This window comes from Bombus vosnesenskii, unplaced genomic scaffold (assembly GCF_011952255.1).
Source record: "Bombus vosnesenskii isolate JDL3184/JDL3185 unplaced genomic scaffold, Bvos_JDL3184-5_v1.1 scf7180000013262, whole genome shotgun sequence".
In the NCBI taxonomy this organism is placed as follows: Eukaryota; Metazoa; Arthropoda; class Insecta; order Hymenoptera; family Apidae; genus Bombus; species Bombus vosnesenskii.
In genome coordinates, this window is record NW_022882922.1 from 5,104,062 (window position 1) to 5,119,184 (window position 15,123).

The following is a 15,123-nucleotide window of genomic DNA, read 5'->3' on the forward strand; positions in this document are numbered from 1 at the left end:
CTTGTATGTTGCGTGTATGAGAGAGAGAGAGAGAGAGAGAGAGAGAGAAAAGAGCGTCGTTTCCTGCTCGCTGTCGCGAGAGGAGATTCCATTGTACGAGAGACACTTGGAATCGGAGAAACGAGATTCATCAAGTGCCACATTATTTAATTTTCGAGGCTGGACAGTTTTTCGTGATATTACTCTATAATTGTCGTATTCTCGTCCTCGTACCTTTTCCGCTGTCCCGTTAAGCCAGAGATACGAAGCGAAAACAGGGGAAAGAAACGCATGGAAGGAAGAAAGAAAGGAGGAAAGACGAAAAAGAAAGCTGGAGTTTGATTTTTTTTTTTTTTTTTTTTTTTTTTTTGGTTATCCGGTGCGATCGGTGACCGCGTTAGTGATTCGTTGTATATAGAGCGGTAGTAATCGTTACGTAGGTAAATGGCTGGTGTTGTATACGTTCGTCCTCTCCCTCGATCACTACTCGAATTACCTGTAACTGCTGCTAGCGTACCGGAGCGCCGGACGGCGTCTACGAAGAAAAATGGCTAGAAGCGAGAAGACGACAACGTTTCGTGTACATAAGCGTGCCTGAATACGTCGAGTGTGAATGAGACTCGTAGAGAGACAGAGAGAAAGACAGCAAGGAGGAACGAGGAAGCCGTCGAGAAGACGGCTAGAGGAAGAAGAAAGAGGAGAAGAACGACGGAAACGTTGCTCCTTGTTCGCTACGTGTGCGGCGCCTCGCGACCAGCCGCTCCATTTCGCCAGTAGACTAACGAACCGAGCGAAGAAACGAAGCAGAAAAAGTAACGATTAAGACAAGCGCGATGGTAGCAATCGCGCGCGTAAAAATCAAAAGCTTTCGCTCTAAAGAAAAGAGAGTCTAGGCCTCTTTGTTTCTCGTCTCTATTTTATACGAGCTTCCAGAGCGAGACAGCTCTCGGCTAATTTTAACCGTTTCATCGTTCTCGCGCTGCAATTTTATTTTAGCTCGACTCGCGTTTGATAGTTTGCGTATCTTCGACGTTCTCGATAAAACGAACCAACAGTATTCGCGCCTACGCTTGTTTCTCGCTAACGCGCGTATCGCTACGATCACTGTCCACGATTCCCTACTTTTTCTACTTTGTCATGGATATTACGGGCTCGCGTGTAAGTCGCCAAGTCGAAATTGCAAGCTCGGAAAGTGAATTACTCGATACGGTTTGATCCGATCGGACGCTGCAACGGCGATATTTTACGGACGTTACAGAGCGACGCGGTAACCTATTACTTAACGGAAAAACCAATATTACTTAACGACGCGCTGGATAATTGTACGCGTCGGAGTTCCGTCGCACTCTACCTGCTATTTCGCGCGATAACGCGAATCGTTTATCGAACGGTGTAAAAAATTGCCCGACCAACGCGAGTAAACGCGACTGATCGACGTCGAACGAAACTGCTAATCGAGAGCCCGTAACTCCGTCGTTCCCGCCCGCGATCTTTCCTCCTCTACGATCATTCCGTTCCTGCTTCTTTTCCATCGCGCTGTTCGCCGCGGTATTCTTCTCCGATGCTCGTCCGACTTTCCTACGATCGCCGCGTCGCGTTGTTCCCGAGTCTCGCTGCGAGCTGGCCGATTTCGTTTTTAGGCGGCAGAGAGAAACAGGCGCGAGTCGCCGATCGACGCGCGTCCTACGCTATTTTTTCAACGTACGTCGATGAGGAGACAAATTTTTATTTAAAAAGACGCACGCCGTTCGGCGATCCGCGCGCCGCGTCGCTTCGTTCTACCCGCGCAAATCCCTTCGCGGTTCTACCTGCTCGCGTTCTTCTTCTTTCGCGTCGCGTGGATGTTCTTTTAATTTATTCCAGCCGGCCGAGTCCGGACACGCGAGCGTGTTATCGTTCGCCTCGAAGTCCATGGTCCAAGCATCGAGCGGTTCGTTCGATGGATGGCTCGTGTCCCGATCGCGAAATACGCGTCGAAGACCTAGATATGTGGAGGTCTAAGTCGGGCCGAGAACGTCGCGGGGGTACGTGATTTCACCGGCCGATTTCACGCTGTTACGTTCTTCCCTGCGAACAAAAGGAGTCCTTCGAATTCGAATAACCAGTTTTCGTAGGAACGGGCGTTTCTAACGCGTTTTGTTAGCCCGGTCCGGTCTTTTGTAACGCGACAGGCACCACGCCGCTCTTTATGCTTCCGAAGTCCGGTGGAAATTCTCGAGACTCTCCGCAGAGTTCGAGGTAAAAGGCGCGCGTCTCTCTCGCGCGTACGTCGGACGACGCGGTCGACGACGATGGTCGCCACGCCACACGCGGTAAAAAATTGTTGTTGCGTTCCTTCCTTTCTTTCTTTCTTTCTTTATTCCCCTCTTACCTTGGACCGTTCGGCCTTATTCTCGTTTAAGCGTCGTTTTCCTTCTTTTTCCATGCAGAAGTCGCGCGAAAAACACCCGGCAGATATTAACGTTGTGATAATTTCTAATATCGTAACGATTACTCGCGCTGAGTCGCCTCCGTATTACGAATTATATTACACGAACGAATTACTGCTCTTTTGACGTGTTAGAAGCTGATTTTTAGAACGCCGCGGATAACGCGGCTCTCCGGCGGCCTGTAACGTCCGTTTCTCTCTTTTTTTTTTTTTTTTTTTTTTGTTTCTTATTTATGATTGTTGACGTTTTGTCCGATTCTTACTTTGTGAGATGGATGCGAAACTATCATGTGCTGATAATAATACATTGAAAATCAGAAGATATCTGTGTTGTTTTATCCCCAACCACTTTCTCCGTCATCGTCCGCGCGTCATGGTTCTCCATAGTTACGGGATGCACCGTTTTCCCGATAGACTAACTTTACCATATCGCCCGAGGCTTCGGCCGTATACGCGTAAAAACAACGCGTGCCATTAGATACGGTTCCATCGGATCGACCGGTAGACTCGTAAATGGCGAGATTGGAAAGATCCAAGGCGATGGTACGAAGATTTGACGAAGAGCGTCCATCGATTAATCCGGACCACGCGGCGCGTTCGGTCTGTTCTCGTCGGTCGGACAACGTGTTTTTTTTTTTTTTTTATTTAGTTGTTTACATTCGCAATTTGTCCGATTTGGACATTCGGTAGAATTTTTTGACTGTTTGATTATCGCGTGGGTGGCTACCCCCAGTAGCCATCTGAGGTACCATCTTCGTGTTTGTTAGGTTATATCGTTCGTGGGTCGGACAACGTTACACGGAAAGACGCGACGAGAGCGACACGTTCCGTTGCTCGAGGTTCGAGGTAACTTTGAGCGAATCGCGCGCGTATTTCGGCTTGCACGTTTTTCCCTAGGAAATTTGGACGAAACAAGGCGGCGATCAAACGAAAAGAAGAAAGGAACAAACGGAGCGAAATTTGACGCCGGTGTCGTTGTCGCGGATTATCAATGAACGTATCGAGGAAAAATCGATGCACGCGAACCAGGAAGAGGAAACGGCTTACTTTCTCCGCCGTGGACAGATCCACGGCTCTGACTTAACATCCGTTCGTACATACCGGCGCTCGTTTTACTCCGAGCGTTATGCGAACGCTTTCACAACGTAACTCGCTTCTGTTACGTCTAAATGAAAACAAACGTGGATCCGTACCACCGAACGTAATAGGATGCGACACGAAGAAACAACCGGCGCTCTATTCGTGAAAGGCTTGCTCGTCCTTCTTTTTTTCGCATTTTAGATCCAACCGATCCACGTTTTCTCGCGGATTTATCTACTTTCTACGCTACGTCGTGATTCTTTCGTCTCTCCGATTCTGCTACGACGTTCGATTTTCGATATATTCTTCGTAATTCGCTTCCGATCTCGTTATTTCGCTGTCGTGCGTCGACGACGCGTCTCCAGGGACGAATCGCGCAGCGAGATATGAAAAACGAAAGGAAAAAAAAATACGTCGACTACATCGTTGGCTCTTGCAACGATGCTGTTGCCAGAACGCGTTTCGTAATAATTTGAATTACTGATTTCGAGCTACATATATCGATGATCTATAACCAGTTTTTTTTGTACCAATCGTCGTTAACTCTTTTCGTTCGTGCGCACGAAAAAAAAAATATATATATATATTTTTATATGTTAGGTTAAAATTACGATTTCATTTTTATATCGTTAAAAATGCGAAACTACGAACGATAAAGGTTGTTTATCGTACAGCCTAGTTTTCTCGTTTGACTCGCCCGTTCTTGCTTACCGACTCGATAACGAATTTAATTTGTCCTCTGCCCCCCACGTCGCTGCGTATCACCGCACGAAAGTTTGAAACGTTATTACTTTGCTGTCAAAGAGGTTATATCTCCGCTCGGAGGGTGAGCATCCCGCGTGAGCATACCGATTTTCCAACCACCGTACCGAAAGACGCGTTGGTCGCTAAGGTGTTCCGCGATAGCGTGTAAATAAAAATTAGGTTAGAAAGCAATCGTCCTTTGCGAGCGACATTTTTTCGTACACCCGACTGAAACGCGAAATTGCCGTTTTTATCGCGCGTTACGAATATTGTGCAACTGGTGTTACGAGTATTAATAACGACGTCACGCATTCCTCAAAAAACGCGCGACTTCTCCTTTGCACCATTCCCGATCACTGTCCCGAGTACTCGTTACCTTTGTAGAAACGTCGCGAACGCGGCATCGATTTCTAGCGTTCGTTCGTCGTCGCGAAATATCGCCAAACTCGACCTAAATTCTAGTTTCCGAGATTTATCAATTTTCGAGATATCGATAAAAAACCGTCTGTACGGACCTTTGCCTATACGACTGTTCTCGCTGTATGGTGGTCGACCGTCGAGCAGCGACCATGACGCAACGCCGATATCGGTTTCCATATCTATAGGGTGTCCCACTCGACGTATTCGACTACTTTTTCCTATACGCGTAACCGGCGATCGATCGGTATTACCTTTCGATCTGGATCGGGTCAATGGCGCGATAATAATCCGGTTGCCGCACCGCGAGACGTTTAATCGCCTCGAACAACGAAAGTCGCGAACAACGAAAGAGTGACGAAAGTCGCAACGATCCATTTTGCGTCTCCGACGTTCGATCTTCGTAGGGATTCGTAGACATCAACGGGCTGTTGAACGGTCAACGACGACGACGACGATCGTATCGGTAACGCGTGTACGACGGGAACTCGATGTACGGTACCGAAAGCTGCGTATTAACATCTCGCAGATGGATAAATACGGCGAGATAAAAGAGATAAAATCTCATGTCCCAGGCGTTTACTTTATCGAAACTTTTTCCTCTCTTTCTACGCTCCCACCGACAGAGGCTGCTTGTATCGAACGCGACTCGCGATCGATACATTTGCGATATATAAGCGCAAGCGAGGCGTTTGTCGGAAAAATCCTATCGTTGACGGGAGAAAGAGGAGAAGAACGCGAACGAATTTTGAGTGTAACGTCCTCTCGTGTCGCCTCTGTACGCGCTGTGTAACGCTCTCGGCGTTTCACGCGCCATACCGAATGTACTTGGAATAAAATTACGTTTTATCCGGATACGAGGGAAAATACGAAATTGTAACGTCGCGCGATAACGAAAAATAAACGTTCGTTTCCCGAGAAACGCTGAAGCTCGACGTTTCCAGATTTTTTTCTTTTTTTCATTTTTCGTGTACTCTTCGTACGTACGTCTCGAGAATCGCCGATAACGGTCAATAACGCAAAATAAATAGTTTCGTTGTTCGAGTAAATGTTAAAGTAATGACGATAGTATTTAAAATTTACGTTTGTTTGCGTAGCGTAGTTGCATCACGAACGGAAATGCAAATGGATGATTTTTTTTACAACAACCTTCCAACGTTCGTCGCATCGTTAATGCAAATTAATATCGATTAGTTCCATTTCTCTTAATCCGTGCGGCGAAAAAAACGCTCTGTTTTTGCGGCATCGTCGTCGATTATATTTCCAACGTGGAACACGGCGACACCTGAAAAGTTAAAGTCAAAGTCTAAACGTCGGTCGAGTTTTCGCGCGATCGCCACTCTTTTAATCCGATCTATCGAAATTCTATCCGAAACTTTGTCAAGATCGGTTACGTACTATCGTATCGGCGTACGTATCTGCTGCTGATAGTTTTTGCCAATCTGCCAGTACGATTATTTAATTTTTTGATACACCTGGTATACGGTACCCTGTGCTCGTCTCTTTCGCGACATAATTTCGCGACATAATTTCAGGCGATCGGTCCAAAGTTTAAGAGGCCGTTGCATCTCGATTTGATCAGCGTCGCTGTTCGAACGTCCGTGGGAATTTCATCGCGAATATTCCTTGGCAAAAGGAGAGGGCAAATTTTGCAAGCAGAATGTTGTTGCACGAAGCGGACGTGTAATCGTTGCGCGTCGCAATCCAAAAACATTGGAAACGATTTATCGCGTGCCACTCTCCTAACAAAAACTCGCTACGTACGTGCATACTACCGCGCAACTCCTATTCGCCAACGATACGAGGTTGCATCGTAAGTTCGTTTCGACGTTGATGTTCCGATGCGAGCATCTTTATACGCAAGACGAACGGAAGCGAGGAAATCGGAGTTGGAAGTGGACGTCGTCGAGACTCGCGTATAAAAAGCACCGCGCGAACGATCTATGGTTATCGGAAGAGGTCGCGGATAAACGATCCATCTATAGCTCGCTCGTAGCCAAAATTAAGAGAGAAGAGAATAGAATAGCGCGATTATCGCGTAAACAGTTTGCACAATGCGGTATTGCAAAGACGCGTTACTTGCTGAAACTACCACGCACGTACCCTGCTGCTGGTACGTAGCCACAGTACCGGTTCGCGTAATTCATAGATTCGCGTGGCAGACGCGGAGAGGTCGAAAAGTCGGTTCGCAACTGCCGATTGGACATACACGCGTGCAAGAAATTCTAAGCATCGGCGCACGCGATCGAACGACGCGCGTCTATCGTTGCTTGAAATTGCGAGAAAGAGAAAAGCGAGGAGCGCGGATAACCTTCTTGTGCGAAGGAACGAGAAGCAGAAGGACAGCTTGGAAAAAAGGGTTACGTTGCGCTCCGGGCTATAATCCCGTCGCGTCGACTCTCGCACGGCGAACGCGATAGCGAAAGAATTTCTCTGCCGCTTCGATCACGAAATCTAAAATTAACCGTTTGCACGATGGCTCGATTCGCGATCGTCGTGAACGAGTTACGAACGCGTATATTCGCTAAACTTTTTCCTCCTGTGACGCACATAAATTAATTTATGTTAAACGTGTTTGCGGCACATCGAACGATACGTCGTGTTTACTTCGAACGCGAGGTTCGCGCTGCACGGCTATTGTGGTTTTTGCTCGACGAATTAAGGGAAAAGAGGTCGACACGCCGGTTCGCGATCGCTTCGAGCTGTCTCGAGGTTTCAAGGTGCAACGAAAAACGTTTCGCCGCAGCCGTACATGAACCAAAGAAGCGAGACGCTCGGTGTTCTGCCATGCTCGATCGAACGTCGATCGAGCCTCGTCGCGAAATCGCCGATCGACGAAACGTTCGTCCGTCTTTACCGCGTGTTGTCGTTCTCGCCTCTTGTACCTGTTAGGAGAAACGCGAGCAACGCGTTGATCGTCGTTCGTTATTATCGTCATCGTTGAATCGATTACAGGCAAAGCGAGATCCTTTTCTGTCGATATTCCACGAATAACTTGCGAAAGCGCGATTCGTCGCTATCTTACGCGTATCCTTGACATTATTCGTTCCTCTCCTCGAGAAAAGGTGTAGCTACGTTAGGTGGATTTGGCCGGCGGATCGGGTCTCTATACTCCAAATGGTCGGGACCATTACATAAACTTTCGTGTTTTCGCGAAGACGGCAAAAGGGAGTGGCCGTTCGAAGGAAAACGAAACTCGCCAACGATCCGTGTCATCGACGGATCGCGTTCCAGATACAAAAACGGATAATTAAGATCGCGTTGTTACGTACGACGATGTTACAACCTCGCGTTCGACACAGAAGCGACGATCGTTACTTTTTTTTTTTTACGTTAATGATTCGTAAAAAAAAAAAAAAGAATCGTATGAAACGAGCGGTCGGCGAGGCGGAAACGTGACATTTACGTCGTCGCGTCGATTCACGTCGATTCACGCTTCTTCCGAACCGACAAAAGCTTCTCCATCGCGTCCCAGCAACGCGCAACTACGTCAACGATGTCCCGCACAAGGTTGATCTTTTTTCCAGTTACGTCGACGACGCTTCCAGCGACTCATCGCGATCGTTAATTTATAAAAATTTTGCGGTTTGACAGGATTCCTGTTTTTTGACTCGACTGTTATTCGCGTCGATTTATAACCTCCATTATATTCGCTTATTTTTACAGCGATTTGCAGCCCACGTTTCTTTATAACCTTGCGTTATTTTCGTCTTATTACATTGTTTCTCTCCTTCGTTATATTTTGTCTTTAATTTGGACAAATTTTGCAGAAACGTTCGTTTCTTGCGAGAAGCAAGTTTTTAACGAGTTCGTATTCGTTTTACGTGGAATCGAAAGCGAAAGCGCTTCTATCTGGCGGATCGATCGCCGCTCGTAGAAATCGCAAGAATTCGTTCGGTCGAAATAATAACAAAAATAGCAAACGAAAGTGAAAAGGCGAACAATTGGGCGAAGAATCGGACGAATCGTCGAGTTTTTCCACGACCAGGTCGTGCTACGTTCCAAATCGACGATATATCGCGCAAACACGATGTACGCAATCTTGCTCGTGTTCGTCGATGTGTTCGGTCGAGAAATAATTTTTGCGCCAACAGTTACGATAACTAAACGCTCGGGATTAGTGTTCTCGCCCCCCCCCCCTCCAAAAAAAAAAATCGTATTAAATAGAAATATTTTGCACGTACGAGCGTCGATTACGTAAAGACACGGAAACGGAGACAAGACAGCCAAGTATTATTTTCATAATATATGCGTCGTTAATCATGAATTCGAGGCGTACGAAAAATGTCAAAGACTGGCGATATTTTTCGCTGGAGCAGCAGGAGCAGGAGCAGGAGGAGCAGGAGGAGCAGGAGGAGCAGGAGCAGGAGGAGGAGGAGGACGGGAGAAAAAGAGGAAAAGTCGACTGGACTTTCAAAGTCGAATTTCAACGAAACCTCTCGGAGCGATGTTCGTCGAAAACAGAGAGAACGACGAGGAATTTGAACGATCTTAAACGCGCACTCGACGCTTCGAAGACAATACGATCTTGTTAATCAAACAAAAAAGTCATCGTGCGCGAGTAATTTTTTCATGGCTGTTTCAACATTCGGCTTCGGAACGAGCGAGCGCAAACGCGAGAAACGGTCGTCCGCCGAGGACGAATTCTGTTTCCTATCGGATTCGGATAAAAATTTGTAGGCGCGTGCTACGTTGCAGCGAAATTCGATGAAGTAACGAGCCGGCCGAGACTTTACCTAATCGCGCCAATAAAATAAGAATGCTAATTGCGCGCAACCGGCGAACGTAAAATCTCGTGGAAGGAGCGTTAAACGCGCGCCCGAGACCGAGAGTGAAAGTTTTTGAAAGAAAACGAACCGCGATGGGCAGGGCGCGGGACAGGCGAAAGAACGAAGAAGCTCGCTCGTCCGATTCGGAGATTCTATCGCGGTTACGCGTACCCGCGTCCGTTCGACGAAGCGACATAAACCGAAAAGCGGAGCAACCGCGTATCGTGCGATGCTCGCAACTCGCGTAGGCGACCGCTGGCATTAGAAAACCAGTCGTACCACGTATCTGCCGAGGTTTTGACTCCTTTTTCGTCGAGTCGCGTACTCGCCGATTCGCGATCTCGATTCGTCGTACCGCCGACGGAGTTGCCAGTGACGAACGAGCTCGTCGATCGTCTCCGACGATGCGTGGTACAGCGAACAGGTAGTATTTCGACAAATTAGAGGCGACTAAACGAAGAAGGAGGTGCGCGGCGTGACGTCGGCAAGCTCGTACGAGTCGAGCGGAGAATTTTTAAATAAATCGACCGATTTTGAAAATTAATTCGACGAAAACGCTCCCCTCGTCCGTGACCCTAAGGAAGCACGAGGCGAGAAGAGGAAAAAGGCGGTACCGATAAAGGAGAACGGACAGAAAGATATCGCAGGTAGATGGAACATTTGCAACGAGGATTCGTCGGCACGTCCTAGGGATAATAGCTGGTGGAGACAAAACGCGTAGTAGGGTGGGGGGTGTGCTGGTGTGACTTCAAAGCCAACAACGATGACGATGCAGACCACGAGGACGGCTTGCTTTCCATTTGGATTCTGTGATTACTCCTCCTGTACGGCAGTCCTTTCCCGTTCGTCGTATCTCCATGGTCGGTGCTCTCATGCAAATAAATCGTGTGTTCCTTGCTGGAAACGCGTTGTCTCGCCGCGATCTTGTCCAACGTCGTTGATTCTCTCGAGCTTCGTTCAACGAGCGAGTCGCGTACAACCCTGCGTCGTATCGTCGATTCGAACGTAGTATCGAGACCGCGGCAACTCGACTTCGTCGCCACGAAGAAAATAATGCTGGTTCGCGCGATCGCCGATTTTTCTCGACAGTGAATTTCGATAATCAAAGTGTAAAAATTACGTCGTGAAGCATGGAGCGTGGCAAAATTTCCTCGTGCTCCTTCCTCTTCTTCTTCCTCTTCTTTTCGTTATTATTAACGACCTTTTGCGCGTCCGTCCGAGCGACCGCGCAAGACCCGGTCACCATGAGGCAGATACTTCCAGTGTACGCGATTATGGAGAACATCGATCTTCTGAATTCCAGCAGATGTCGGACGGAGATAGAAGAATTTCGTAACGCGGTGGACGAACGAGTAACTTGGGGTCTGAGAGGTTAACAGAACTTTTAAGATATTTCCGTGTAACAAAATCGCCATCGTCGTATATCACGTTCGCCGCTCTGTTTCGTAACACGTCGTTTCTGTTGTTCGCATGCATGGAATGCGTTAACACCGCGGAAAATTCGACTCGGTAACAATAAAAACAAGGGTTGCGCAACCGCGAGAATTCTTCTCGGCGCGATTACATCGAGTTACATCGCATTACGCGGCGATTGTGTCAGATGCGTAATTTTTTGTCCAGCCAACCCCCGATCCCGAGACTTTCTTCGCGCGTTGCACAAGAAACTAGTTTCTTAGGTCGGAGCGCGTAAAAGCGGCGATCGTGATCGCTCTTGTTCCCCTTTTCCCCGTCCGATCAGATGCAACTGGCCGCGTTTAAACGCGAAACGCCGAACCATGCGCTCGGATTTTACCGCCGTTTCCCGTTCTCTTATCGCCAATCGTAGCACGAGCCGGCCCGATTATCGTATCATGTATTTTTCAAGCGATGGACACCAGTGGCGTGCCACCCAGAGGATTTCTCTATGGGAATAATCTTTGGTTGGGAGATCAAAAAGGTTGCTATATGCTCTCTGAAAATACCACGCTACCTCTCTCGGAGAAAACACGAAAGAACAATTCGATATACCGGAATCCGAACGAGGAGTTTCCACCTTTTCAGCTTCGTTTCTTTGTTGGACGTATGTGGCACAATAGCACCGTGCAATATCATATAGAAACGGAAAAGGAAGTAAGCACGCGGATATTTTACAGTTTGTATCTATCTATCTATCTATAGCTCGAATCTATAGCTGCGACGATCGGAGTACTGGCGATCGTTTACGTTCGCCCCGTTAAAATAATCCACCGGACATTTACATACGTACTACGAGCTTTTATCGTCGTAACGGGCTATCGCGCGTTTCGCACATTTCACAGATTTCAGAGATTACGCTTTTTTAGAACATGATCACGCTTGGACTTTGTTTGCCGGCATCCTGCAGCAAACGCGATGTAGCCACGATGCTGGATAAAGTGTTCCACGACGAAACTCTTTTGATCGGAAAACTTTTTTCCACTGGCTTCAAATTGATCGAAGTCAACGATTTGGTGAACGATCGTCAATGGCTGCTCTCTGCGAAGATGATCTCCATCATGTATGTAAATTTCGAACGTACAACGAACGCCTAACCAACGCGATGGAAAATGTTTCGGACGAAGCTTGAACGCTTTCGAGGTGGAACCTAATTTCACGCGGTTGGCGTTTTTTTTCGTAGAGGACGGACGAAGGTCAAATTTCTTCTCTCAAGTAGAACCGCCTGTGTATTATTTCGCGCGTATCGACTCTTTCGAACGGTCCGCGTCGACGATCGTCGAGGTAAAAGTATTCGAAGGATTTGTCGTATATTTTTCGTTAAAGAGTAATCGATTAAAAAGTTTTCGACGCGCCAAAGTCGGAAATATCTTCGGGATTGTTGACTTTGTCGGTATCGAACCCCAATGTTTTCTTAAGCGGAATGTTCTAAAGAGTCGATACGTGATAATGGCTATAGCAATCGCTTAAGAAACAAAAGCCGCTTTCTTCTTTCTCTACGAAACTCGACAAATGCTCTTCTTTTTGTACGAGGCAAAGTTGATATTTCGAATATTCGCGTCGTGTATCTCACTCGTTGATTTCAAATACATTCGACGAATCGTCGATTCGTTTAACGTCGTACGTTGATGCTTTTTCGCGTAGAAATTTGTTCGTTAGGAAAAAGGCTACCCGCGTCGAATCACGTCTCCCTCTGAAACCGTTCGACTTTCCTTTGAAACGTTTTTCGTTCGAATCGTTACTTGCGCGGCGATTCGAACGATCCCAGTCGCACGCACTGCCCTGTATATCGCGATCGAACGTTCCATGAAACATCGACTAGAAACTTTAAAACTTTGATTACAGAGGATTTTTGCTATTGTTAGTTGCTATCGCGATAGCAGCCACGCTATACGATTTGTTCGTATACCGACGGGCAAAAGAACACAGGAAAAAGGAATTTCTTACCTTTGAAAATAACAATACGAGCGGTAAGCGATACGCGCATCGACGCTTGGTATTATTTAACGCATAATTAATAATAAAAACAAAACGCTCGAGTAACCAATTCACGTAACGTACGATCAACTGTGAACAGAATTGAAGAGCGAAGCAGAAGAGAAATGCGATACCGATCACGAAGAACCGGTACTCTCAGAGTCGAAGCAGCAGAGTCGTCTCTTCCAGTATCTTCTCTGTTTTTCGCTTGCTTCCAATATACAGCAAATATTTCATCGCGAGAACAGCGAAGATAATACGCGTATGTTCCACGGCCTGAAATTCTTGGGAATGATATGGATTATTACGGCGCACTCCGTCTTCTACTCGCTTCACACTATAAGTAAGAGATGAATTTTAATCGATTTTAATTTCGCCGATCCGATCCCATTCGATTTCCCATCTTTTTCACCTTTTCTTTCTTTCTTTTTGACGAAACGAATCGCCTACACAGGTAACAAAGTCGTTCTCTATACGATAACCGATACTATGCCCGCGCAAATCCTAAGCAACGCGACGTATTCCGTGGACACGTATTTCTTCATAAGTGGCTTTCTGTTAACGCATATATTTCTGAAGCAACGAGAAAAAGACAAGAGAATTCCGCCTATTACAGCAAGGACGAGTCAACTTATTAGAATGCTCGTGAAACGATACGTCAGGTATGGTATAGTGTTATAGATGCGCGTCTGATTCGATCGACGAAATTTCAACGATAACGAAACGAACGTTACTTCGAAGGATTACGCCTGCATATTTCATCGTTATATTGATCGTGATACTGAATTTTTCCTGGCATGATCGGGTCTCGTTGGTTCTTCCTCTTGAGCAACCGAGTTCGAAATGCTCGAAATATTGGTGGACCAATATACTCTACATCAACAACTTCTACAATTGGGACGAGTTAGTACGTGTGATTATACTCGATAATTTACTAGACGATAAACGTCGTTTGCGTTACTAGAAAAGAATCATTTCAGAAAAAGTAATACTTTCAGTGCCTGACCTGGAGTTGGTACCTACCCAATGATATGCAGTTCTTCATATTTGGCAGTATTCTCCTAATGTTATCCGTCACGTGAGCTTATAATTTGCTATTTCTAATCGTTCGCCGTCTAGTTTTATCCGATCGATAAACTTAATCGAAGGTTATTTTCAGACATTACAATATCGCCCTGGGAATAGGCGGTGTTACGCTGCTTTCGTCCATAGGATCAAGCCTTTACATGGCGTACACTCTCGATTACCAACCTTCGTAAGCAGAAAAATAATAAAGAAAAATAATACAAAATATTTCCAACTTTATCTACCACAGGCAATGCATAGAACATGTACATTATACATATATTTACTTTCCTAGATTGGACGAACAATATAGGACGTTGACGTACCTTTATGTACGGCCTTGGATCAGAATACCGCCGTATCTCATAGGAATGATCACGTGCCAACTTCTTTCAAAGTGGAATTACGAAGTGGATTTATCAAAAGTAACATATTTCGTTTCTACCAGTTTCTTCGTTGTACGTACATTTCCGCGCATCGTTAATCGACACGATCGAATCTATGTTTCAGAGAAGCTTGATCGTTGGTTCGACATTGGCTATTTTATGTAATTCTGTGATTCTATTCGGCACGGTGATCAGAGACATGCCCTTGAGCATATCCGTCCTTTATATAGGCTTGAGTAGAGCAGGCTGGGCCATGGGCATTGCCTGGCTCATAGTTACGTGCGCGACGAATCACGCCGGTAAATCCACGTTTCTTTAAATCGTCTTCTCTTTGCTGAACATACTACGTTTGTATCGCAATATTCTTTTACGCTTGCAGGTATGGTGAGGAAATTCTTGTCGCTAAATTTTTTCGTTCCTTTGAGTAGATTAACCTACTGTGCCTATCTCATAAATCCTATTCTTATACTTTCGTTACATTCGATACGTGTTTATCCCTTTATCGCCGATGAAATCGTGATTGTAAGTATAATCGAATAATTTCGTTCGAACAATTCCGGCGTAATTTTAATATGGCCTAATAACGTTTTCTCCTCTTTCAGGGTGCTTTGTCCCTTGCAATGGTTATCTGTACTTTTATCCTTTCGATTCTGATATCCGCAGTAGGAGAAGTGCCGTTTATATTGCTCCTTCGATTACACAATAATCCACAAGGAAGAAAGAAATGAGTGTACACTGATAAATGTCTCCGAGTCCTTTGATCGATAAACTAATGGAACGATGTCTCACACGCATACACACACGAAACTTCCAAACATTCCACTTT

At 46.2% G+C, this 15,123-nt stretch overlaps 1 protein-coding gene across 1 annotated transcript; it reads left to right on the top strand.

The window, feature by feature from the left end:
* Positions 1–10,077: 10,077 nt before the first annotated feature.
* LOC117243373 (nose resistant to fluoxetine protein 6-like) lies at positions 10,078–15,072 on the top strand. Its single transcript, XM_033510805.1, has 13 exons — positions 10,078–10,788; positions 11,282–11,526; positions 11,739–11,932; positions 12,715–12,839; positions 12,947–13,189; positions 13,301–13,508; positions 13,588–13,753; positions 13,845–13,924; positions 14,006–14,101; positions 14,207–14,336; positions 14,422–14,596; positions 14,677–14,819; positions 14,900–15,072. Exons 1-13 carry the CDS (start codon positions 10,548–10,550, stop codon positions 15,023–15,025), a joined length of 2,172 nt encoding a protein of 723 aa, XP_033366696.1. The 5' UTR covers positions 10,078–10,547; the 3' UTR covers positions 15,026–15,072.
* The last annotated feature ends 51 nt before the right edge of the window (positions 15,073–15,123 follow it).